At 40.7% G+C, this 27395-nt stretch overlaps 2 protein-coding genes across 2 annotated transcripts; both read right to left on the reverse strand.

Moving 5' to 3' along the window:
* Nucleotides 1-582: 582 nt before the first annotated feature.
* On the reverse strand, nt 583-8908 carry serpine2 (serpin peptidase inhibitor, clade E (nexin, plasminogen activator inhibitor type 1), member 2). Its single transcript, XM_083985829.1, has 9 exons — nt 8678-8908; nt 7333-7611; nt 7025-7249; nt 6045-6242; nt 3463-3661; nt 3255-3352; nt 1931-2017; nt 1314-1397; nt 583-1158 (listed from the first exon to the last, which is right to left on the reverse strand). The coding sequence occupies exons 2-9, from the start codon at nt 7592-7594 to the stop codon at nt 1121-1123; spliced, it is 1191 nt and encodes a 396-aa protein (XP_083841955.1). The 5' UTR covers nt 7595-7611; nt 8678-8908; the 3' UTR covers nt 583-1120.
* Nucleotides 8909-10634: 1726 nt separating this feature from the next.
* prss59 (serine protease 59, putative) lies at nt 10635-27134 on the reverse strand. The gene is made up of 9 exons (XM_083985825.1): nt 26920-27134; nt 26555-26736; nt 25555-25787; nt 24021-24156; nt 19593-19707; nt 13836-14037; nt 12685-12775; nt 12128-12330; nt 10635-10933 (listed from the first exon to the last, which is right to left on the reverse strand). Exons 1-9 carry the CDS (start codon nt 27115-27117, stop codon nt 10824-10826), a joined length of 1470 nt encoding a protein of 489 aa, XP_083841951.1. The 5' UTR covers nt 27118-27134; the 3' UTR covers nt 10635-10823.
* Between the last annotated feature and the right edge of the window lie 261 nt (nt 27135-27395).

The following is a 27395-nucleotide window of genomic DNA, read 5'->3' on the forward strand; positions in this document are numbered from 1 at the left end:
TACACTTTTTATTGTAAATATTAAGCAATGTAAATTTATTTTAGTGGTTAATCTCTCTCATATCTGTTGTTGTCCTTTTTGTAACAGTAATGTTGTTACCTGCACATTCACCAATTCCTCTCCAAGTCTAGTTTTTAAGATTTTCTTCTAAAAAAAACTCAAACTGAACAAATGCAATGCAGCATGCTTGATTGATTAATCTAGAAAATAATAAAAGTCAAAAACTGAAAATTATTGTTTGCCACAGCTCTCCATCTCTCTATTGCAAAACTGTAACTTCATATTGTATAACATCTAAAATCACAGAATTGACAATGTAGATTGTATTGTTATTTGAAAGTTTTAAACCTAAAACTGTAACTTGAAATTTTGATTTAGTTTGATTCTTGATATACTAATTCTGATTTGCATTACGTGTTTTGGATAATCAGATATTCTTCCATATTGTGTTTCAGTAATTAGTGAACAAAGGAGCACCATTAGAAATGACTCTTATAATTGTGACTGACAGACATTGATACAGTTGAAAAAGCAGAATGTACACAAACATTTCCTTCTCAGGAATACAACAATTACAGAATATAAGTAAGGCAAAATCATTGGTGTTATAAATATGTGTATTTATTTTATCAAATATGAAGCAAGTATGAGAACAGAAATCTTCCTCAGTGAGGGACACAATCACTTTAAAGTAGCTGAATGAAAAGGCATCCAAGGTCACACAGGATGTACATTGGCCCAAGGAAAACGTTTAAACTGAAAAAAAAGTGACGATAAAACAAAAATAATAAAATGATCCTATTCCAGACTTGACAAAATACACAATTGACATTCAGCGTCTTTTAAAAATGTAATAAATTCCAAAATAGTATAAAAAAAAATTAAAACAACTGGAAAATTTTAGTCTGCAAAACATTTTATAAAGCATGTTATGCATTACAGAAAATGGGCAACATGAAAAGCAATATTTATAACAAATATAACATCATATGTCCACATTGTACATAAGTCTACAGCAACATGTGTGTGTATGTGTGTAAGTGTGCATTCATGTGTACGTGTGTGTGTGTGTGTACATGCGTGGCAGTGTACAAGCGTTTCCTCTGCTCGTCTACGATGCTCAAGGCTGGTTGATCTGCCCCATGAAGAGGATGGTACCTGAACACAGAGACATGGAGAACACATCAGTCTCACAGCAAGGTCCGACTTATTGATGCGTATATTTCTCCTACACAGCTGCAGACACGTTAAAACTATACAAATATACCTACAAAAAGCTTTGAAGGTGAGATAAATGAGATAGAAGACATTACCTGTTGATTTATGTCTGATGAGGAAGAGGAAAGGTCTGTCCACCGTCACCCAGGGTGGAGAGGACCGCGCCTGCAAAATGGCAGCTACACAGACAAAGAAAAACATGTTGAATAATACTATTAAAGGGATACTTCACCCAAAATCAATGCCAAGGAAGGGTTCGGAGAACTTTCGGAGTTATCAAAATGCTTTTGGAGTTCCAGGGGGGGTCCGGCTGGCAACAGATTTACATATAATGGCGGCGGATTGAGTTCACCTTTGAATCATCCAGAACACACACTATGAAACATCCAGATACCTCCATACTGCTCATTCAACTTTTTCATGTTGCGGCTTCAGGACACTTGGGTCAGTACGGACGAGCAGTATGGAGGTTTTGGACGATTCAAAAGTGAACTCAATCCGCCGCCATTATATGAAAATCCGTTGCCAGCTAGACCCCCCATGGAACTCTAAAAGCGTTTTGATAACTCTGAAAGTTCTCCAAATCCTTCCTTGGCATGACGGTAAGTAGAAAATTGGTGAATTATCGATTTTGGGTGAAGTATCCCTTTAAAAGTACATATTATGTTTTAAAAAACAAACAAACACCACAAACGTGTTCTGCAATACTGACCAGTGGCAGCTGCTGCTTTTGTTCCGTCTTCATTCACAACAATCTTGGCTTTCTGGAGCGCCTTGGATACGAACAAAGGCTCAGCACCTGAGAAAAAAAAAACACACACTTCATGTTAGTTCTAGCTTCAGACAAATCCTGTATATTCATATGGCTTGTGTCATCGTCACTGTGTTTTATTTACAGCCAGCCAACGACTGGGGCACCTTTTTAGTGTAATAATAGATTAGAAATCAATAGCAGCAGTGGATAAAACTTCCCGTTCTACTGATGAGAAATCATTAATGGCTTTGCATGGGTCTCGCCCACACAACAACAACAACAACAACATCTTTCTCCCTCGCTGTGCTGCTCTGGGAATATCTGAGCCCTGCAGATTGGAAATGGCTTCTAACAGCTCTGCACTTGAAGCGAAAGCATCACAGTGCTCTTGACAGTCCTGTTTTTATTTTTTTGTTTTTTTAACTCCATCCAAGCCGATATCTCGGTTTATTAGCTTCTGTTGTTATTCAGCGGTTATGTGTTTTGTTTCCTTGAACATCCATGTAAGAGGAGAGAAAATTGTTTTAAAAATTGTTTCTAATTCAAATTTATCAGTGATTCTCTTTCTCTAGTGATGATATTTAGTTATATTCTTCAGATTCTCTAGCTCAGGGTAAAGGCACCATCTTATTAAATCAATCTATAAATCCACATCTATAACCAGTGCAGTATAAAACAACAGGCCTGTAATAAAGCCTCACCTCATAGGGATTATAAAGCTCAGGGTTACTATTGAGCTGTGTAACCCTAACAGTTCAGCCCTTAAAATAACTATTAAAATAAACCAACACAATTATTACAGTTCTGTTTAGTTTTATCTAGATTTGCCTCATAAATAAAGTGTCCGTTTGAATTTGCAGTGCAGTATTTCCTGCTATTTCCTCATTATAATGATTGTTTTTTACTATAGTTGTGATGTGGGAATCAGATTCTGTTGATTAAATGATTGAAAAATGTTAATTAATGATATAAAATGCATGTTTTCAATGACCCCCCCCCCCCCCCCCCCCCCCCCCCCCCCCTTGCACCGAGTTGAGTATAAACTCCTTTACACAACACACCACCAGATGGCAGTAGAGCCCTTCACTCCAGCAGCGAGTGAGTCAGTTTGCCATGCTGCTGCTGCTGCTGCTCATTCGGACACGATTCAGACTCCTAACGGGCTCTTAGCAGTAAACAGCCAACAATCCTTTCAGAGGTTGTAAATACTTGGAGGTGCCCGAGGCGTTGCGTCACTTTTGGGTTTGGGTTTTCGACTGTGGCTGTGCTCTCTCTCACTCACTGATGTGTCTGAAGTCGGCTTTGTCTGCGCTGAACATGTCTGTTATTCCCAGAGCTGTGAGGGGGGCTTCCAGGTCCACCATCGCATCAGCACTGAACCTGCAGGCACAAACACAGCGTCAGTGTTTGTCTCATTGAGTTAAACACATTTATAAAGGCAACGCTCTTGTGTTTGTTTCTGTGTTTTTGTGTGTGTGTGTCTGTCTTACTTGGGCATGACCAGGTGGACTTTCCTCATGTGCATCAGCTTGGTCCAGCTCTGCACCGTGGCCGTGCTGATGTGCGGGATCACGCGGGACAGAGGCGTGTCCTCATCAGAGGGCATAACGATCAGCATGCTGATGGCGTTGCCGTGGTAGGGCAGCTCGATGATCCCGTATTTCAGTCCCTGGGGTGTGGTGGCCATGCCTGACACAGCAGGAGGAGGAGGAGGAGGAGGAGGAGGAGGAGGAGGAGAGGTCACGGATTCATGAATGATGACAAACAAAGATGGAACTTGATTCATGCATCATCATCATCATCACTGATATAAAAATGGCTTTTATTACATTTCTTGTGTCTGTTGAACCTTTTTATAGCTGATTAGGTGTCTCTGATATTTCTGTTTAAGATGACAGTTATCTAAAACATTGACCGTAGTTTATTCCCTCTGTATTGTGGTTTTTATTGTTGTTCTGTATCTCTGTAGTTTCCTGACACTTTAATGTGAGCTCAACGTTGCTGTTTCTCGTGTCTATGACCTTATAATTCATATTTTGCTTAGCTTATTGGAAACAATGTCTCTACCTCAATGTGTGTGTTCCTAAGCTAAAAGTAAAAAGTTAACTTCCTCATTATGCAAGGACAAATTAAATATTTTCCTCATTAATGCATCTGTAAATATTAGTCTTTTTATCCCTGTTTTTTCTTTGCATGAGTTCATTTCTTTCCGACTTGTGTAATGCCACATAATCTGTGTGTAAATGAAAAAATAGGGCTCAACCCTCAGTGCTTTCTGTGTCTCTCTGACCCCTGTGGTTTGTGGTTATCATTGCTCAAAATTTTTTATTTAGTCTAAACAAACTAGAAGCGGAAAATGCATAATTTCCTGGCCAGTAGGACCCACCACACTGCAACAGATACATATTCATAAGGACAAATGCAAAAACTCTCCCTCCCTGTTAACAGCACTGTGTTGTATCAGTGAGTGATGGGGCGCAGCAAAACAAACAGTGATATTTCAAATATCACAGATCACGACTATTTTTAGACCTAGCGAGCAGGAACTTTTCTCTTCGTTCAAACACATTATTCATGCTGCTTGAAGCCGGTCTATGTTGGTCCTTTAACTCTTTAAACAACAGTAAACTCCAGCTTCAACGCGTGAGTGAGTGTTGTGGACAAAGAAAGCACATGAAGTCACAGCACAAGCATCAAGTCAACTGCGTTTCCTGCTTTATATGGACATTACACTAAACAACACAGTACAACCAAGTATATATGGATACAAATCCCTGTGTGAGTGCATCAGGCCCATATCTAAGTGGTTTATTAACTTTACCTTTCACTCTGTTTCTCGACCTACGTGCAGGAATGAGGGGACAAGAACGAGAGCAGCAGCTCTGCAGGACACTGGAGGAACATCTGTGCAACGCTCACAGCTGAGCCTTAGTTTCACTCTCTAACCCACAGCACCCATCACGCTTACACAACTCTGACAACTCATCTAAATATAGACAACTGACTGGTATAGCATTTCATTTCACACAGGGCTAAGCAATGTCCTACGAACGTGGCACGTCTGGTCTGAGCCCATGTTTTTCCCCTTACAACCTGACCTGAGCTGACCTTCATCATGAATCATACACTGGCAAAAAAAGAATAAATAAATTAAAACAATTTAGTATATGACTCTAGCAGAGCAGAGTGCAGGAGCAGCTGCTGATTGACATAATGGTTGAAATGTGTCCAGACGTCAAGGCCATTCAGCAATCACTCAATGCTGAGTTAAAGTGGTGAACTGACTTTACAGATGTTTTAAAGAGGACTAGAGGTGCACTCAACACATCTACCAGACATCAATAATGCATTTTGATGGGAAACATTTAAAACCCCACCTTTAACCTTCCAGTACCATCCAGCATTTTAAAAATATTGCGATAAATTCAGCTCACCCACAGCACATTTCCCACCTGACGGGGGTGTGCAGTGGCTGCCAACAGCAGATCTTCAAACACACACACACACACACACACACACAAACACACACCCCGTCCCCTGGAAGATGTTCACTTGTTCTCCTGCCTCCTGCCATGAACTCCTCATGACTACTTCTGTTTTTAGCAACTTAAGAACTGACATTTTCCTTCAAAATGGTTTGAAGCGTTCCTGACGCACGTTCAAACTGGATCCTGTTGCCAGTGAAAGTACAGTGTACACACACACAATGATGTTTTTTTTAAAGATGTGGGCACACTCATGTCGTTTTAATTTCAGGCTCAGTTCAGTGTCTGACGATACTCCACTGTAAGTCACCGTCTGGCCCTCATTCTGTACAAGTATATGGAAAACCCATTATCTAACAAATCAAGAATACTGCATGTCAGCACATTTACGGAGTACAGTCTCATTTGACTCGTCCTTATCTGCTCAATTCATTTAAACCACTTTAAAAATCCAATACTGCAATTATCTACAGCAGTGTTTACATGGTATAATGCATCAAAGAAAGTCAGTAATACTAAATTATGGCTTTTATTAGGAATATTCCACTGGCTGGCCTGAGACCTGTCACTCGTCGCCACTCACTCACCCATGTTGAAGACGGACAGCTGGGACATCATCGAGACCGAACGCACGTTTCCGTCGCCTCCGGTGAACGGCCTCATTTTGGTGTTGGACGGCTGGAAGCGCGACTTCCATAAACCCTTGAAGTAGATGGAGTTGACGGCGACCATGCGGGTCAAGGCCGGGTCCAACATGCCCGGGTCGACCAGGCTGGTGATCTGACCTGGAAGGAGGCAAAACGTCCACAACAGCAACAAGGCTTCATCATGAGAACCGCCATCTCTTGTCACGGTTGTGTCAACACAGATGAGGAAGTAATGACGCAGCATCGTTAGATACATGTACGTGACAGGAAAACTGACTTTGTGAAAAAGAAGAAACATTTTTTTCTCCGTCTTTTTCTTTCTCATAATTTTTTACTTTCTTTTCTTATCTTTTTAAGGAAATGCAGGACTCCAGATTACCACTAAATGTTTGCATTTTGCCCCAAAAATTTAAGACAGTGCAAGAAAGATTTTCATCTACTTGTGCATATGTGACCATTAAAGGGATAGTTCAACATTTTGGCAAATTGGCCCATTGCCATATGAGGGAAACCAAGAAATCCCATTAGCCTCCGTAGCGTAGCTCTGAGCAGCTCGTGGCTCTGCTCCGCCGTTCTAAAAATACCTTGCAACAGTTAAAGTTAAAGGTAACGAACCTACTGCTATGACTACAGGGATTATGGCAATAGGCCAATTTGCCAAAATGTTGAACTTTCCCTTTAAATTTGTGTTTGGCAAAGTGAATAATTGATCCAAACTTTCTCCCTGGTAACCCCAGTGTCAATCAACATCACAAAATGGGACAGAAACAGAACAAAAACAAATACCGTAAGCTAAAACAAGACCACATAAAATGACAGAAAAGTATCCAAACAAAAACAGAAACTAACAAGTACAGACATCTACAAACATGGGGATCCTATCTATATACTGCTAGACATTGCACCGCCACCTCTCCCACCTCTGGTCTTATTGTTGACCCAGTCGTTGATTTCGCTGGCTGCCCCCTCAGGGTTGCTGAAGTCCAGGCCCCTGGTCTCACTCTGGAAGTTTTCTTTGTTGGCTGCGACAAAGGCGGCCTCCATGGGGCAGGTCTCCGGGGTGAAAATGGCGTTGGCAATCAGCACAGGGTCCTGGTTGGACTTTGTCAGGGCCTTGTGCAGCTTCTTCAGCATCTTGTAAGGACCTGTGCAGAATGAATAAACATTATTCATTTTGGAAACCGCTGCTTTAACACACAGTTTATGCAAACGTTCTTCAGTTACTTACCGTTTTTCTTGTAACGAAGCGCACTGATGAGCTGCCTCCGGGTCTCTCCGTGGGCTCCGGGCAGCAGCATGCCCAGGACGGAGGCCACTCCATGGGGTGAAAACACCACGTTTTCCAGAGGCTTGGAGCGGACTACTTGCTGAAACACCTGTATGCCAAGATCCGAGCCCCGTTCACCGTATGACGGAGCCTGGGGCAGCACGCCGCCAAGGTCATGCAGGATCACCAGTGCACACAGGCAAAACAAGGAGAGGTGCTTCATTGTGATTTATACGGCACCTATTAAAGAGAAAGAAAACAGATGTATTTACAAGTGTATGTTTCCATTGTCATCAATCACGACGACTCCTGTCATCTTAAATCCAGATGTATGAAAACATCCAAGTGGCATTCTTTAAAACTCACTTCCAAGGGAGCTGAATGTCCCTTTCTTATGACTCATCTTGGTTTACCACAATTATCACGCGCACCTTTGGCTGTCCTTAGGCAAGAAAGCCTTTCATCCACTGCTGCAGGGTCTGACTAACTCTTACTCATGCTTGCACATAAAAATTACAGTTCAACCACAACCTGCCTACTGAAACTGCTCTCTGCTCTTGTTTTAATTTGAGTCTATGGTAAATTACATATTTTGGACCGTGATTCAGCCTGCAGCTCCTCTCAACTAGAAAACAGCTACTAGAACCACCTACTGTAGAAAGCCTGCTGACCTGCTGAGAGGATACAACATCGATGTGAAAAGAGTGATTTTGTTGTCTATGGTTAAATAATTATACTAGGATACTGTTTTCTCCACAGTTAGCCTACATTGTGAGCTGTGCTTAGGTTTAAGGTCATAGCCAACAAAAATAACAGTGTAGTTCAGCTTTTTTTATGTGTGGAAATCTTACAGAAAACATGACCAAATACTAAGTCTTTTGTGAAAAGTAAATATGCTTAACCTGAAAAGTTACAACATTTTTATCTTCTTCTTTTTATCAAAAAAAGAAGAAGAAAAAAAGCCATCTTTGCCCAGCATGTTTCTCATACATTACACCAGCACTCAACAACCAACAGTGAAAGCAAACAGACCGTGAACGCACCTCAACACTTGCACACATCATTAACGGAAAATAAGTTGACAAAGCAACAACAACAACAACAAAACTGTTTCTAAATGATCAATTTATTGTTGGCAAACAAAATCCACCTGTCAGAAACACATGTTAGCAATATATTTAAGAAAGAAAGACAAAAATTTAAGTTGTTAAAGCATCTTTTAACTGTTGTTTAACTTTTGACTGTAACGTTTGAACAGTGTCTCGTGAGTTGGAATCATCAACGTTAAAAAAACGACGTTACCTACCGCGCGGACTCAGGACGTGAGTGACGTCGGTTCGACTTCTCTCGCAGGTGAAGCTGTTGTCAGTCCCGCTGCTGCTGCTGCTGCTGCTCCTGTCCGGGCCACAAACGACGGGTTTGTTCCGTAAATAAAAATGTTTTAAAAAACAAAACCAACTCTTTTTTTTCTCGATTTAATATTATCCTAGTTCAAGTGAGAGCTTCAACTGACTCCGCTGCAGTTTCTCTGAGCACTTTATCGGACTCAACTCCGCCTACAGACCACACAGGGCACGACGAAGAAGGAGGGGGGGGGGGGTTTGGCCGTTAGTGTCAATTTTACACCTACGGGACAACAACTTCCGGTAAACCTTCAAAATAAAACCCAGTTAATTAGCATATCGCCGTCACATTATAAAAATATATGCTCTCATACTCCTTTTTTACAACACATAATGTTATAACACACTTATGCAAAGCTATAAGTTATATTTTTCTCATTAAATTAAAAAAGAAAATCAGCTTTACATTAAGTCCGTGTGGTTACTTCCGGTAGCAATTTATCTAACTTCGGCTAACTTGACGCAAGTGAAGTGAGGTACAATAATAGAAAAAAAGTTAAGAAACATATAAGAGCAGTCATCCTTGTCATGCTGGGTCATTTCCAGTTGGGAAAACATTGCTGAGGCCTATTCTCAAAGAACCGCCTGTAGGTTTTTCTCTCAGGTGAAGTGATAGGCTACAGTTGGATGGCCACACATACACACACAGGTAAACACACACCTGAAAGGCGGCTGAGGCTCAATTACATCCCTGCTGCAGCCAAACAGAGGATTATGGCATGGTGCATGGGAAGGTTTGAATTACAGAGGATTAAAAGAGCGTCTGTGGGCAAATTATGACTAAATCTATCATGAAAGACTGGATTGTAGCCTGTCATAATGATATAAAATATATATTTCACATGTGAATCATATCAGCTGGACCACAGATTGGCGGATTCAGGGCAGATTTTGGTTCTTTGAGGATGTTCAGTTTGTGTCAGGGCGGGGGTCATGCACGTCCAGCTGTGATGCAGAGAGATGAGACTGTTGTGGAAATAAACACTGTTGAGCTGGAAGTGGGGAGGGGTCATTGTGTGTGTGAAGTTTTGTGGAGGTAGTAAATGAACACACAGCTGTGACTTGCAAAGCCACTTATGGCAGATGCTGCTTATGAACTAAAGACACGTATCAAGAGAGAAAACATCAAAAACATTGCAATATGTCGTCCAAATTACATAATTGCCAGATGTTCTCGGTGTGGCCAAGATGCCATCTCTCCGGGTGCTGCTGGAGATATCGTCGTGCACAGGGCTGAGCAGCCACAACAACACTGCAGTTACACTTTTATCATCAAACGAGACCAAACTTGTGCTGAACAAAACCAGATGAGCGCATGTTTTGTGCAACATGTGTCCCATGCAAACACATGACCTGAGGCCGTTTTTGGACTAGATGAAACTGTTTTTTTCATTTCACTGCTCTCCGTTTAAACATGATATTCAGTGTGCCGTGAAAGATGCAACGTTTCTCAATATGAAATGTGTTGTCAAGAGTTGGATGCACAATGTGTCCTGTATGCAAGAGCGTGACAGAAGGCAGTGACATTGCATATTTAGAAGCAAATGTCATGCATGGGAAATTTCAGATCCACACTTTTTTTTTTTTTTTGGACACAGGAAAATGTTCTTGTTGGTGTTCTGATGAGACATTCAATCCACTGAGAGTTTACCTAAGGCTATCTGGGACTATTCTAAACTCTTCCTGAAACAACAAACACTCTTATCTGGCTTAAAAATCAAGGATTAACTAGACATAGCACACTCATGTTTCATGTTCATGTATGCCCTGCCCTGCAAACCAGCATTGAGCGAATGCATAATGTGCACCTCTGCAATATTAGCTCAGAATGAAACAGAAAAACCCACAGTCATAAAAAAAACAAAAATCTTTATTCACTCCCTAAAAATTACCTGAACTTTGTACCCACTCATGCTTGTGTAAAGTGCCTCTCAATCAGACATAATTGTGGCAGGATAGTAGTCAGTCTTGTTCCAACGTCAATGATCTGGATAAAAAGAATAATTATACTGATTTTCAACGCCACCGACTGGCCCGTCCAGTTGTCCGTCACTGCTTCAGCCACTGCTGCAGGAGTAGGAAGACGTGATCGCGGGCCTGAGCCAGCTGGGGGAGATCCTCGCTCCTGGCAGGGTACATGTTGGCGCAGTGGGCCGTTCCTGGATCGAAGAGAAATTTTATGTATGAAGGACGTGGCACGGTGGGAAAAGTGGGAAAATTGAGCTTTACAAGAACAATTATCCACCCAATGAAATTAGAGTTGAACAAGCGAGTCATTGTTCTGCTGTGAAAGAGTCGCTTGGTTCTTGTTAATGTAAATAAACCACAACCGACATTAACCTGCAACAGATTTTGGACCTGGATTCAGTGAAACTCAAAAAAAAGTGTTGAAAAGCTCATAAATGGGTCAATGAGGATGTGTACTGTACAACACACCTGCTAAAACAAAAGGCCATATATATAACCTAGATGTCCTTCATTTTTAGTTCATTATGTTTAAAATCATATGGTAAAAAAAACACATCTGCATCATAAAACAAGACGTCGAAGAATATTAACTGAATTTGGCTGGTGAAGCAAAGTTTTTACAATTTTTCAACACTTACTCAGGCTGCCAGACTATTAATAATGATTTATTCCACTGAAACAATGGTTATACAGTCACACAATATCAATCTTAAGCTCTTAAATCTTTCTTTTGAAAATTTGTCTTTGATTTGCTTTTTTTTTCCCCACATGCAACAATTTAAGCTCATTCAAGCTAAAGGGTGGAAATGGTGGAGTTTTAGGCACAAAGTCTTCATTCTCCATTTACTATAAAGTGCACAATACTCAGTGTACAGCCGGTGCAAGAAGACCATTTTCATGTTGTGTAATGAAAAGTGCCATTTTAAGTGATTTTGTCTAATTTCATTGTTCCACTTGTGTTGCTGCGAATGTATTTGGATGTTTGTGAGATTGTTCTTCATGAGTCGATGCTGCTGAATGCTGCTCGTGTTGTTGTTGCATTGAGTGAAAATGTGCACCTCCCCAGTTTGTACCATCATCTGTTGAGAGTCGGAAACAGAATAAAACTTCATGCACTGCATTCTTAGTCATTTTCAACTAATCTTTATAGACCTGCTTTTAGGAATGGTGTCTTTTTATTGCCTCTTTTATTATTTTTACTGTGTTTGCGTGCATCCATGTGTGTTTCTGTTCCCTTTAATTGTGTTACTGACCCATTTTTGACCACTATTGCTTTGGATTCACTTGTCAAATCACTCTGTAAATTCTGTTTTTAAAAGGTGCCATCACACATAAAGTTGTTATTGTTAAATTTTATCTCTACATGTGTGAAATTTCAGTCTCACCTGCGATGAAAACAGCTGGGAGGGCAGGTGTGATGTCCTGTGTGATTCCCAGGGCGTGCCAGGGATCAATGGATCCGTTGGGGAAAACTATTCTGCTGGAGCGGATGTCGTAGCCGCCGTAGTACTCGTTGGTCTGAGCGACGGCCTCCGCCAGCTGCTCTGCACTCACATTGTATAAGTCTGCGCACTGTTTCACATGATACCTAGATGTGAAAAAAACAAACTAAAAAAGATCAGTGATGGGAGGAAAGAGGTGGAGGAGTTAAAGTTCAACATTTTGGCAAACTGGCCCATTGCCATAATCCTTATAGTCTTAGCAGTAGGTTTGTTACCTTTAATTGTCCAAGAAATCCCATGAGCCTCCGTAGCGTAGCTCTGAGCAGCTCACGGCTCTGCTCCGCCGTTCTAAAAATAGCTTGCACCGACAATTAAAGGTAACAAACCTGCTGCTAAGACTATAGGGATTATGGCAATGAGCCAATTTGCCCAAATGTTGAACTTTCCCTTTAAAGCACAATTCTGAGTTTGTCGAGGGAGGCCATGTGTGGTGGACTCACACAAGAGGGAAGCCAGTGAATGGTTGATTGGGCGAATCGGTGCTCTGGTAGAATCCAAATTCAGTGCAGGTCTGGTAGACCCACTGTCTCCCTGACAACACACACACACACAAAGTTTACCCATGGCCAGAATATTCATTCACCGAAAACACGTCACTTACACCACAGGGCAGGTAACGCTGCTCTAAAATGGCTCCGTCTCTCTCTGCAAAAACAGCATTCACTCTCACTTTTCAGGCCCAATTACGAGAGGAAAGAGTTTCACTGAAACCCACAAAACAAGGGGCGTAGCTGGAGAGGGGAGTTTATGTAGACGCATCCAAATGGCTTTGGAAAAAAGACCACTTCCTGTTCCAGTGATCCCACTCCAGTCCTCCCACTCATGAGACCAAAGCTGGGGAAAGGGAGAACCACAGCCCTGGGCAAGGGTACAACAGGGAATATAAAGAACCTGCTTCTGGTTAAATATGCAGAGATGTGTCTCAACACTTCAGACACGATAAGAGACTCAACATAGTAAAAACAAACAGCACACCCTGTCTCAGAATAGTCACTGTAAGATTTCAAAATAAACACACAGGGAAAATGGTCTTAATTTAGCTTCACCCCAAAAAGAAAGAAAACACTATTTGAGGATGTTCACATCATCCCAGATTATGGTTTTGTTTTGGCGTACAGTGATGCAATCGCATTTTTTGGTCGACCTTGTTTTCCACAAGCAGTCGCTTCTACTTTTATTTTAAATGAGTAATATCCCATTTTTTCCCCAAAAAAAGACTCTGCCACCAGAAATGGTTTTGCTACGTTACGACAATAACCACATCCTTTTCTACTGAGCACACAGACTGTCCCGTGGCTGAGTTGTTATATTCTGGTCCCGTGAAGCTACAGATGGTGGAGAAATTGGTGTTTTTTTTTGCCTCCGACACAGCTGATCGCTCCTGTTATTGGTCGGTCACAGCGGAAAAGTTTTCATAAGACACTCATCACGTCGTCTACGCCAACTCCCCTCTCTGTTCATGAGAACAAAAAAACATGCTACCTGAAAACAAACTGGATGCAAAAAATAGCCAAGCAGTGACTGAGTTATAAAGGTTTAAAAATAGAGCAAACATAACATAACACAAACAAAAAGACATGATCCGACCCACCTCCCCCTGCAGCCGGCCCCTCCCAGGATGAGTTAGTCATGTCTCTGAGGTAGGTGCTGTAGCTGGCGTCCAGGCATTTCATAGAGAAGGTGTCCATCATGAGTCGGGCCACAGCAGCATAGCGGGCGTACGGCTCGCCCAGTGAGGTGTCACCCATCACGCCACATAGCACCTTGATGGTGATGTTGGTGCCGACCACGCCCTGCATTCACAGAACAGCACCAAAATAAAACAACAACAATACATTAAATTAGATGGTTTATTTAAAGCCAGTTTATAATGATCTTCATCTCCTAGTTAGATGACATGGCAATTTATGACATGGTAATTTAAGAAACCTTTATAAAGGAATACAAAGAAGAAAACACATGGGATTAAAAAAATTAAAATTAAAATGACTTTATGACTGGAGAGATCAACCCATGCGGTGCCTGAAGTGTTGTCATGAAGCAATTACGATGCCCGCAAGAACAAAGTTCACCATCACTCCACATGTTTCCTGAAAGTATGACTGTTACTGTTGGAAAATTTAAACCTTTAATTATATGTCTTTTTGGCCAAAACTGATGTCATGGTGTCAGTTATTATTCTCTTTCACACACAATGGAGCTTCTACGGGACGTATTTTACAGGTTGATGTAAATGTTACACCCTTAAGGCCCAGCTTGAGGTAGCTAGCTACGGATGTATTTGGTCACCTTGCAGTACATTACACTTTCAATAAAATTCTGGGTTTTTTTTTCACAGCCAATCAGAAGTAGAGATGCACCGATCCATTTTCTTTCAGTTGCGATCGAAACATGGCTTTGCATACAAATGGGTAGGCCTGCAGCAACAACAGGTTTTCAAACTGAATATTTGAAATAAAAAGTGCAAGAACTGAAGAAAAAAAAAAGAAATTAAATCTACAAAAACTTTGAATATTTTAAATGGAAGCCCAAAAATGTCTACTGTTAACTAACCACCTGCTAGCCAACAACTAATGCTGCATTCGAGACTTGGAATTTCCCAGTTGAAACCTCAGTTCAAGACGCACCGCGCAGGAGGGGCAAACTTTGCATTCAAAGGGCATTAAAACATTACAGAGAGCACATAAACAATACAAAAAGAAGCATTTTAAAATAATGAAACAGATCATTTAAAATCGAAGAGAAAAAACAACATAAATTTACTGTTCCACAACGTCAAAATCTGTAAGCGTGAGTAAATATTGTATATTTCATAACGTTGTAATGTATTTTGGCATTTATTATGCATTTTATGCATTGGTGTTTTACCACTGACAGTGTGGTTCTGCACAGGTGCAGATTGTGCAAACTGATTCTCGGAGAAGTCGGGGTAGATGTTTTTCTCCAACTATGGTGGGAGTGGGAGAGCCGACTTGAGGTGGCGTTCGATTGCACTTTTTCAGCTAGGAGGTTGTAAAAATCTGAGTTCTGAGATGTCTCAAATGCAGCATAACACACATAGCCACCTGGTGACACTCCTATCCAGCTACTAAGACTCCTATGCTTAGCTACTGTTGTGCTTTCAACTTACTTCTTTCTCAGTGAGACAGACTAAATGTGCAAACTACAGAGCTGAATCTGGATTGGTGATTTGAATTGGCACCACCAGTCCAATATCTGACCAGTAATTCATGTCAACATAGGAAATAAATAGGTTTTTTCTCAGCAGCAGGATTCTGATCCAGAGATTTCATACAAACACCATCTCCAGAACGGTTATTAAAAGGAACTTGTAGAGATTTTGTTATATAAACTGTTAATTGTAACTCTTTATTAATGTCACATGAACGTCTGTGTGCTCTGCATGTGGGCCGAGCTGTTCTCATCGAGGGTGACTGTGCCCATTACTGTTTATAGCTTCCAGATTGTGTAGATGGAGCAATGATGACACCGAACTGAATTGATTCCAGGCGAGTTGGGGAGAAATTAAACCCTCTGAATGAGCTCAGGGATCTAACGAGATTGTTGTCGTTAATGTTTCCCACGTTCTACGGCTTCAGTGTCTTTATGAAACATTATGCTCCTCTTGTTTTCTCTCCATGCCAAATATATCTGACATCATTTTCATCACTACATGTATTTATGCGCCTTCCACATAAAAGTTGATGGGTAATTATCATGGGTATGGCCTGGTTTACTATGGTAGGACCTATAAATGCCAGTTACAGTGATTTCTTTATTACTTGATTTATTGAAGAACTCGAGGGAGAGTCTACACAGCCACAGTAGCGGCCAAGAGAACTGGTTGAAAGCCGTCACCTCCATTTCCTCTGTCCCTGCCCACTTTAAGAACATAAATCCCATTTCTCATCAATACCCCTTCATGCAAAAGACAATTGGGATGCCCCTACCACAGACGTGAGCATGCAAAATAGAAGGGGAGGGATACAGGAAAGGGCTAAGGGGTACAAATGGGATTGGTCTTAAAGGGATAGTTCAACATTTTGGCAAATTGGCCCATTGCCATCCCCATAGTCATAGCAGTAGGTACGTTACTTTTATTTGTCGGTGCAAGCTATTTTTAGAAAGGCGGAGCAGAGCCACGAGCTGCTCAGAGCTACGCTACGGAGGCTAATGAGATTTCTTGGTTTCCTTCATCAAACTCATCAAATACACAATATACACAAATACACAAACAGACACACCTCGTAACCCGTAATCTATTGTTTATGACAGATAAGACTACAGTTATATACACATCGTAACTTTATGATATATATCATTAACCACCACTCCACTGATTGCTTTTTCGCCGGCTTCGTTAAAAACAAGTGCACATGGGTGGGAGGAGGGTTAGCAAAACAGCAGAAAAGTGGCTGGACTTGCATAGTTCCCCTTTAAACACTAAGTAGAGAACCTCCCCTTAGTTCTTCATGTCATGGACTCTATCATACGTTGGAAACTTTCCTTTGAGCTTCTGCTCAGTGTTTGGCGTCGCTGCATCACATCATTTCTGCAGATTTCTGCAGCAAATCTCATAGAGGTGTTCTTCAGGATTCAGCTCTGATGACTGGGGAGGGCACTGAAGTTTGAGACCAGACAACGTTTTCCTTTTTGCCATTGAGTATTTGACTGCAGGAAGTGGACGTTAGAAGACGCTAAACTGTGGCCACACAGGAGTGAACATGGTCAGCAATAATGTGCATGGCCTCTAGCATCAATATGTGGCCAGAAAACATTCCCTACACTTTTACACCACTGCCACCACCAGCCAGGACAGTTGAAGGTAGGATGACCTTCACTAAATTCCCAAGACTCAAGACAGATCCTTTTTAGGTTCTTGCAAGAATCTGGATCATATGTGGAGATTTTTTGATACAACATCCTAAAATGCATTGATCAGAGCATGTCCAGTCCAGATTTCATGGTGGCATAACATCCGGACAACTTCACCTCCAGATTCTGGGGTATTTTGCTCTGTGTCCAGGTCCAACCTGAGAAGCTTTTCTGCTCACAACAGTGTGGTTATCTGAGTTACCATAGAATTTCTGGTGGCTCCAGCCAGTTGACCTCTCTCATTAGTAAGGTGTGTCCCGTCTGAAAAGCTGCTGGTCAGAGGATATATTTCATTGCTGGCTGCAGAGACTGGTGTTTGTGCAAATCCAGGAGATCAGCGGTCTCATAAAAAGTCCAACAAACCACCCATTGGACACCACATTTCAGTTCTGATGTTTGATGTGAACATGAACTGAAGCCATTATACGTATGTGCTGCGCTGCTGCAAACATGATTGGCCGCATGGATATTTACTTGGATAAACAGGTGCACAGGTGTTCCTAATAAAGGGCTCAGTGTGCTGGAGAAGTCAACATTTGGCAGCAGTTATGTGCAATGAAAGCCTTGTTGACTGTAAATGACCCGTGTTTTCTGTCCTATCTGCATCTTCTGCATAAAAACAAGAGCTTTTCATGCTTGTTCCTCAAGCTGCAGCGCTTCATCACATCCTTCTGTATTTTATAAAGCACCCCATTGATAACCCCTCTGCTGTGAAGCTGCTGCTGCTGCTGCAACTCTTCTGATTGAGTTACACCTCTCTCCTGGTTGGTTCTTACCCACATTCCTCAAATGAATGGTACCTAAAACCTAGAGGTTTGCTCTCTGTCAGAGAGGCAGCTGTTGGCTGCGTTTACGCCGCTCGTGCTGTGGACTCCGTGGCCCGCCCGCTCTTCTCTGCTCTTTTATAAGCGTCTCTTTAGCTCGGGGGCGACAGGAAACCAGAGAGACCAAAGAGGCTTTTGTTACTTTTTCACATCAGCTTATTGGTAACCGGACTCACGTCTCCTCAAGGCACCAGGGGGACAGAGAGGGGATAGGAGGAAGAAAAAGGAGAGGGAAAAAGAGGGGTAACTGGTAAAAAAAAGGACACACAGAGAGAGGACAGATGTACAGTAACAGATATTAAGAAAAGAAATATTGTGTATTATGTCTCACGACAACCAGGACTCATATTTTCCACAACTTGGAGACAATGGCCAGGCAATATAGTTTATAGGATATAATGGGATTTTCTTTTACGATGTGAGCTGTGAATATTTAGTGTTGAAGATTCGAAGGTTGTTCTTTGTCGCCAGAGACATTCAACTAACTTCGATTAAAGATTCAGAAACAGACACATCTGAAAAAATACATTTCATTCACAACTTTCAAAGTAATCAATCAGTTTTCACCCCGAGTGTTCGACTATTATAGAAAATCAATCAGAGACCTGACAATGTGATCGAAAAGATTGGCAAAAATTAATCTAGTTATGCAATAGTTTTTCCAGTGTTGTTCAGAACCTCTTTTTCATGCAGTTCATGAGGTCATGACAGGTACATATGATTTTTTATATATCATCAATATTGTCAAAAGTGTGTTCATACTCAAACTGAATTGTATAACTCTGCAGGATGAATCACCACTACAGAGTCTGTCCATGGAGAAACAATTATGCTTCATCAATTGCAATTACCATGCAACATTTTCAGATTTCATACTCAATTATTGTTATAATCATAATTTTTGTCGTGACCCTGGGCTTCATTTTGTGGTTCAGAAACCGTTCCACTCGAAGATTCAAACACATTAAACATTCTTTAAACATCCTCTCAAAGCAAAAAACTAATTTCCCATCTATTATCACACTCAGCTGGCTCCTTCTCTGCAGAATCACAAGCCATAATGTATATGACAAATAGAGCTCGACTTCTCATATTGAGATAAAGCCCAGAGACATGCAGCACCAGGACCAACTCTGGAGGAGGCAGCATCTCTGGGCCTCTCGCTGCAGAACAATGCCGGGTTTATTATGTTTCACTATACTGCTTGGGCTGTCTATAACCCTCCTACACCTCATAGCTGCCTTCCACTCAACCAAGACTGGATACTAGGTCAACCCCTGACCTACAAAGTCGCTCCACATACTCTCCATTTTCCCATCTCAAGCCATGATGAACTTGTTTTATGGAAAACAGCATGCACTGAAAAATGTAGAAATGACCCATCAAGCAGCTAATATTCAACACAATGGATTTCAATTTGTTCTAATCAAGAGTTTTTCATTTTCTCATAAATCTCAGAATACCGTTTGTAACACTGGGGAAATAAAGATTTGCCATTTTGACAATAAAACAAGCACATTAAACAACTTTTAGCACAAACTCAATCTACTAAAATGCTAAAACGACTCCCATCTGCCTCCAGAAATCCACGTTTTGTGATGTTTACAGATGTCGTTTAATGCATCTCTCTCTCTCTCTCTCTCTCTCACCTCAAACGCCCTGTTGTCTTCATTGTACTGGACCACATCCATGAAGTTGCCAGCCAGTGTTTCCAGGAAGTAGGCAGAGTCCATCTCCGTCTGGATTTGCAGTTTGGAGCACAAGCTGGAGAGCAGCAGAAGTTGTAAATTAATACATGAAACAGTTAGTTTACTGACACATTTACATGTTTTCTCCTCTTTTTCTTCCTTATTGCTTAATTTTTATCATCAGAATGTATATAAAGAATATTTTCACAATTTAGATACCAAGAATCTACTCAGTATCTACACTGACCACCTGCCTATCCATCAAGTATTATGGGATTAGATTCTCTGCTTCTATGATTTCTACAAACATCAAAAATGACTTTCAAATTACACAGAAATTCAGGGCAGACCTGTGGTGTGAGCATCTCAATATCACTTAAGATTGTTTTGATGCACTCCCAGTGTTGCACCTAATACTGCAACATCCTATATTGCAAAATAAAGCAATATGAAAGTATGGATCCAGTGCTTTTGTAAATCTTTTGAGTGTTACCAATCATCAACCACCATTGGTGTAGATTTGGACATCCTGGCTTGCGGGACTCTGGTTGCATCTTCCCCATGTAAATCTGGTTTAATTTTGGACAACCTGATCTTACATCAAACAAATCTGTGTATTATCTTGAACTGTACCATGATGAGCAGATCCTACAGATAGTTTATTGCTCATCTTCTCACACTTGAATAGCTTACATGTGTTTGTCACTTTGCATTTTGGTAACATGCTGATTTCAGCGACAACTCATATGTGAGTGAGTGTGTGTGTGTGTGTGCAGATAATATGTCCTTCAAGATGAAATCCTGACGCAAGCACTGTATCCTCTGAGGCATTGTGGTTTGGAAGCTGTGCAAGCCTCCAAACCACCTTTTTGTGACCTTTGTGTGTTTATGCCTGCATGAGGACATGTCTGCATCTATGGACCGGCATCATCTGCAAAAAGCTAAAATAAAAGGACATCCAGCGTGGTCACAGCAGGCCCAGTGCAGACACAAAGACAAGGCTTCAGTGTGTCTCCGTGACAGTATTAGTTTGTGTGAGTCTAACCACACCATTGTAAAAGCAATTTAAGCATGCTTAATCATCGTACCCTACAGTCACTATAACAACCTAAAATACACAAATATAAAATAGCAAGAGACAGCAAACAATGAGACAGACTGAGGAGAGAATACTGTCACATAGGAAATGAGAAAATATCAAAAAATAAAAGCAAGGTGGAGTCGGTTTTGTTGCAGCAGGGGCCACACAGCCTTTTTAAAGGGTTACTTCACCCAAATTAGGCACAAGAGCTAAAACAGAAGACAGCTGATTAAGTAGGCCTATATCAATTAATGTTATTCTATTACAAAATTATTTAAGCTTGATAAATTAACTTTTTTAGCCAGCAGGAGAAAAAGAAACATCCAAAACAAGCTGTAGTAATGCCCTGACATGTTTGTGCGCCAAATAGGCTAGTTACTGCTGGCGCTACATCCAGGTCCAGCGCATGGTTCAACATTATCCCTCATGTTGCAGTAATAATTTTGGTCATTTGAATAATGTTAATCCATAATTCACTACCACTTTAGCTCAGGTTTGGTCTCCACCACCTACTGAAGGAAATCTGGCTCGTTAGCAGGGTCATTCCATGAAATCGGTAACTTTTGCGTCCCCAAGAAGTAATCAGTCATAAAATTATGATAACAACAAATTAATATGTAATTAAAAAATATAACATTACCATGTCTTCTCTCCTTACTATAACATCAAATTAAAGTCAATTAAATATAATTTTAAATAATTAAAATGACTTTTATGCTGATGAGGGTGAGGTTTTTGGCCTGTCCCTCACTGTTGTTGTTGTACGTCTTGTAGGACTTTAAATATGTAAAATGTTGGCAAAATGTTAAAATGTTCACATTTACATATTGTTTTAAGTATGATCTTATTGTAAAACAGTGTTTTTGGTAATAATATATATCAATTATTATAAATATTTACCAATTTATCGGTGTCCCCTGATTTTATGTCAACCCTGTTACCCTAACCAAAAAACCCTAGAAAAACAATGGTACATCCCAGATTTGACATGGTTGACAGGAGTTTGCATCATCTCTTACCCAGGATGCTAACAGCTCAGTAACAAGTAGCTTTCTCTCATCTCTTATGTGCTATTTTTGATGGTTTTTCAAGGTTGGACCGGGGGGGACAAGCATACAACGTCAACCCTGTTACCACTTTTTAACATATAAATCTAAACAATTTTCTATTTCTCATAATATAATCAATATCTACAGGTAATTACCTTTCAAAGTACACAGTTTGCCCTTTAGCTAGCATTTATTTCAGCTAGCAATGGGCAAATTAGCTTGAAATAGTCAACCCTGTTACTGTCAACCCTGTTACCTTTGCAGTGTAGACAATAGAATGTGTGTCCTGTCATCTATTACTCTTGTCAACCCTGTTACCATAACTTCAACCCTGTTGTTGTCATTAATTTGATAAAAATGTTTTAAAAAAAATTGAATTTCAACTTTTACCATTATAATTAAAACTATATAGACTATATATAGAAAATATTCTCAATAATCTCTAATTAGAAATACTGTATAAAGTTTATGTCGGTAACAGGGTTGACAAGATTAGGAAAACATTAAAACTGTAATAAAATATTAAATTCCACAGCCTGAGATGGCACAACATAATTTCTTGTCATTTTAAACTTTCTTTGATTCCTGGCTACTTAAAAAATAGCAATTAAATATAGTTTAAATTTTAACTTTTCAAAGTTGAAAAGTTACCAATTTCATGGAATGGGTTTGCTCACAAGCTAATTTGAAGTGTCTTTGGTTCTTTGTCAGTTTGGCGCTGATAGTTAGCACGCAATGTGTTAATAAGAGCTTTTTATTTTATTAGTATTGAAAATAGTGCAAACTGCATCTGGAGCCAAGATAAATGGGAGTGAAGTTCATGTGTCTGCTAGCTGAATTAGCTCGATGCTAGATGCTAAAACACTGTAGTAGCCTATAAGGCTCTGTAAATCCCTTACTATAAGTAACTTTAAAAAATATACAGTCTCATTTGATTGATAATGAAAATAAAAAAACATTGATTTTAACATTTCTGTCTCTACAGAGATTCTATTTAGCTTCATATTGGTGCTATAAATCTGCAACACCATTATCTCAAAATCTCAAAAAACAAAACTAAATTTTAAATCTATTGAGACACTAATAAAAATATTGAGAAAATGCACTTTTATTTTTTAATAATAAAACACATTAAATCATAGTTGAACTTAGCCAATCCAGCTGCATCTGCCCTCTCACAAGTGTTACTGACCAGCTCATCAATCTGATTCACATTATATTATTTACATGCTGTAGTGTCTGACAGCTACTGGGTTCAGTCCAACAATGCTGAGGAACACTAAAGTGTAAAAATCTCAGTTTGTGGTTTTGCACCTTGTTGTCCCAGCGAGGTTACCTGGCAACCGTCAGGGCCTCGAGGAAGCTGCTGCAGCTGGCCAAGAAAATAGTTGCATACTTAAACAACTGAGCTTTAGAGGTTGGGAGGTGGGTTTTTGTTAAATTTAGATGCAGCCAGGCTTTTTTTGTGTGTGTGTGCAGTCTCCAGTCTTTTTCCCACAGATATGTTTAACTATTGTTAGTCCTCCTAAAATAAAGGTTACACCTTGTGCACATAACCTTGTGATTGTCCCAAATACATGTGAGAGTTATAGCTTTTGTGTCGACCCCACACAACAATTCATCATACCCACATGGTCTGTGGTGAAAAAACGTATCACCTGCTCAACACGAACACAACACATGACCTACAGTCATTTTCTGCTTTTTTCTGTGCTGGCATAATGATGCACACATGATTCACCCTGGAACAGCAGCGCTTATCAAAATACATTTCTGTTTTTTCTTGTGAAAGGTTTTCTAAGAAAAGTGCTCTCAAGATACAGTGCAGGTGTTTTCCAGTTTTTTTCCATGTGATTGGAGCCGTGCTACAACTCTGCATAGGTCACCATTCGTCAGCTAATGACAGTAATAGAGGAATAATTTGTCCCAAGTGCTAAGAGCAATAACAAAGCTAACAAGAGAGGGGAGGAAATGCCAAGGCAACAGCAAACGTACACACCCACACACACACACACACACACACGGTCCAGAGAGGAAGTCAAAGTGAAAACACCTGTTCAGTGTAACAGTTTTAGGGAGTAAATTATCCCTGGCACTGTCGCGTCTAGTAAAAAAGTATTAGGTTTCTTTACGTAATCACTTATGTAATTCAAACTCCACCAACGACTTCAATCAAATATTGAATAAATGCATCATTTCCAGTCTGGGTTGGGTTAAATTTTGTGGTAAATAACAGGATGGAGAGGGGTTGTACTGTACTTGAAGTCTTTGGTGATGTTGTCATAAGTCTTGGGATCCTTCAGGCGTTCCAGCAGCGTATCCGAGGCCTTCTTCACCAGCAGGGGGCACTCTGCGTTCTCCGAGGCCAGCGAACGCCACACAACCTCCAAGTACTCTGGCAAAACATCAAGACAAGAGGGAGGGGTGGACACTTTAAACCTGGGGCCACCATTAAAAAAAGGCCACAATAATACATTAAAAAGTCTCAGTTTATTCTGAGGCGCTTCAAAACAGGGTTTTGGGAGTGTGAATCATGTTCTGTTCAAATGCGTGTCGTGAGAGAGTGTTTACTCTAAAAGGAGGGTGAAAGTGAAGTGATGAGTGGATCTCACAGTTTATGAAAGTCTAAAAGCAGAATACACATTACAAAATCCTGGAATTTTTCACCTGGGATGAAAGCCAGTGTCTTACTGGCAATAATGCTGAGTAACTGCACTGGGAAATAATAACTCTGGGGACAAAAGACGTCAGACCACCGTATACAACACTCTCTACTACCTCGGTGTGTGTGTGTTTTGTCTCTGATTATCACAGACGGATAAAGTCTACGAGGATGTGGAGGTGAGCGATAGTGTCTTGGAGATAGGAGGAGTGTGTGGGCGGAAACAGCACAGCTCCGTGTTCAAAGCTGCTCTGACCTTGGTTCTAGCCCGGAGCCTTCCGGAGGAAAACAATGGGCTCAGCCAAACACAACACAGACACAGATACAGAATAAACCCCCCTCTCCTCTCCTCTCTCTCTTTCTCCATCTTTGATCTGTCTGGGACTCTGACGTCCAAGACACTGAAGAAATCTGGAAAACTGCTCAATAGTTCAACTTTAGACATGATGGATGCTGCATTATATAAAGCTAGGTTTAGTAATTTAACAATAATATTTTACAATTTCATGTGCTGTATTAATGCCTTTTTCTATAAAGGCTTTGGTATAAAGCTCTGTTTATCCTACACATACAGTGGCATGCAAAAGTTTGGGCACCCCTGGTCAAAATTTCTGTTAATGTGAACAGTTAAGCAAGTGGAAGATGAAACGATCTCCAAAAGGCACAAAGTTAAACATGAAACACTGTTTTGCAATATGTTAAGCAATATCAGTGTAATAAATATATATTTTTACAATTGATTGAGTGAAAAAGGGAAACAAAGCTGCACCCTGCAAAAGAATGGGAAACACAAGAGACTTGAGCTCTTAGATAACTTTGACCAAGGTATCAAGCAAGATATTTACTATTTACACACTGTGATAGTTTCCAGGGGGTGGGGGGGGGCTACAAGGTACTAACTATGTGGGCAAATCTTTGCTGCGGGCCCTTTTCCTTTTCTGTCATTTTGAAAATGTAAAAGATAAAAAATATTGTTGGGAATATGTCATCTGTAACTTTATGTCTTTTGGAGATCATTTCATCTTCCACTTGCTTAACTGTTCACATTATCAGAAACTTTTCCCAGAGGTGGAGGTGGAACTTTTGCATGCCACTGTATTCTGATGTTTCCTGATGTCTCTCTCTTCGCACCTGGGAAGTTGACAGCAGCATGAACAGGTGCGCTCGTGGCCACGGAGGCATGGACCAGGTGCGGGTACTTGAGCCTGAACCAGGCGGCGAGAGAACCGGGGTACGAGCCGCCGAACGCCACCCACTTCCTGTTGGTCAGCCCCCGGTCTTCGCCGATCACGGTGCGGAAGTGGGCCAGGTCGGCTAAAGCCTGACGGCTGCTGAGGAAATGCAGGTTGTCGGTGCTGAGGTCACTGAAAGGGAGAGAAGAAGGGAAGGTTAGATTAAAAAGTAGACTGAGGGGTCATTTATAGTGTTAATACAATATCACAGGAGCCATGGTTCTTATGTGAATGCAGGGCTGCCATCTAGTGGTAAAACAGCTTTACTGGGATCAGCTACTGTCCTCATGTCACTCTTTCAGCCTGAGTTATTCTTATAAAACATGATGGCTGCCCTTTGCTCTAGATCTCTCTTCGCTCTGTGTGAGAAATAAATTGAAACATGCACCAGTCGTCCGTCTATCTAAAAAGCAACGTTTCCCTATTAGAGGAGTAGAATCCACAACCACAACTTCCCCAGGTTGAGTGAATTTTTTGTTTGTACATGACTCAGCAAAGGTTTATTAAAATGTCCTGGTTTTTAAGACTTGCAAAATGCTTTGACCCAGGTTAACTGGATTAAAAAGATAAAGCACCAAACAGCTTCCACATGTAGGCCTCTTTTTTTTGGTTGTTGCACTTCTGTATTTGCAAACAAACTAAACACAACAAGAAAATGAAATTGAAAAGATCATATTAACACATAGGCCTAATTACAGTGTAATAATCATTGGTAAATCTAAGTCAACGTGTGATTGTAGCTCAGGCAACTTGAACTTTGGATTGTAATAAACTAAGATTTGTGAATACATCTGTAAAAACACAGTTTTACCTTTTGTTGCTGTCTGCCTTAAAGGGGTCAAGGGAGTAAAAGCACTAAACAAGGAAGGAAAAAACCCTGAACAAAATCAAGTACATACACTGTGGGGTGACTTTTTCCATAGAAGCGATGTTCCAGCATCAAACACAGAGCTCCAAGTTTCTCAGCGTAGGTGAGCCAGGTGCCATACTTCATCCATGCTGGGTTGGCTGGACCTTCTCCACCTATCATCAGAAACACTGGACCCCCGGGCCTGTAGAAGGCTTCATTTACAAAGTACCTCTGCAACAAATAAATATGGAGAGAGTTATTAAGAACTGGAAATGCTATAATATGATTATTATGGGGCAGTATATGTCTCATGTCTTTATGAAAAGCCAAAAAGATTATTGTTGACATCATCCACTTTTTCTAAATACATTCACCCATGAATGGATTCACATCACAAAACATAAACAGGCTTACTTGCTTCCACTCTCTGGTTTCTGCACCATTGAAGTGATCCAGTTTCTGAATGAACCACTGCTCCTCCAACACAGCTCTCTGCGCGGTGTCCTGCACATGACCCGACTTCCTGAATCCTTTATACTGTCCATCTGCAACAGTGAACAGAAACAGCAGGTAAAACAACCTCACAGGTAACCCACACGTCAGGAGAGCCATGTTGATTTTAAACAGGGAAACAGACAAGGGCATGTGACTGAGTTTCATGTGGTCATATGACAAGTACTCATGTGGCGTTAGAGTACTCGCGAAGGGTGGGAAATATGAGTTTCCTACTTCAAAGACCGTTTTCAATTCATCAACGACCATATTTGCTTCTTAATTATGTAAAGAAAATGTGTGTTTTTATCACAAGTATGTTTTATAATGACACATATTTTTCATTGAAAATGTTGTAACCCCATACAGTGTTATTATTGTGGCTTTCCTTCAGGGTG

The sequence above is a fragment of the Trachurus trachurus genome, assembly GCF_905171665.1.
Source record: "Trachurus trachurus genome assembly, chromosome: 13".
NCBI lineage: Eukaryota > Metazoa > Chordata > Actinopteri > Carangiformes > Carangidae > Trachurus > Trachurus trachurus.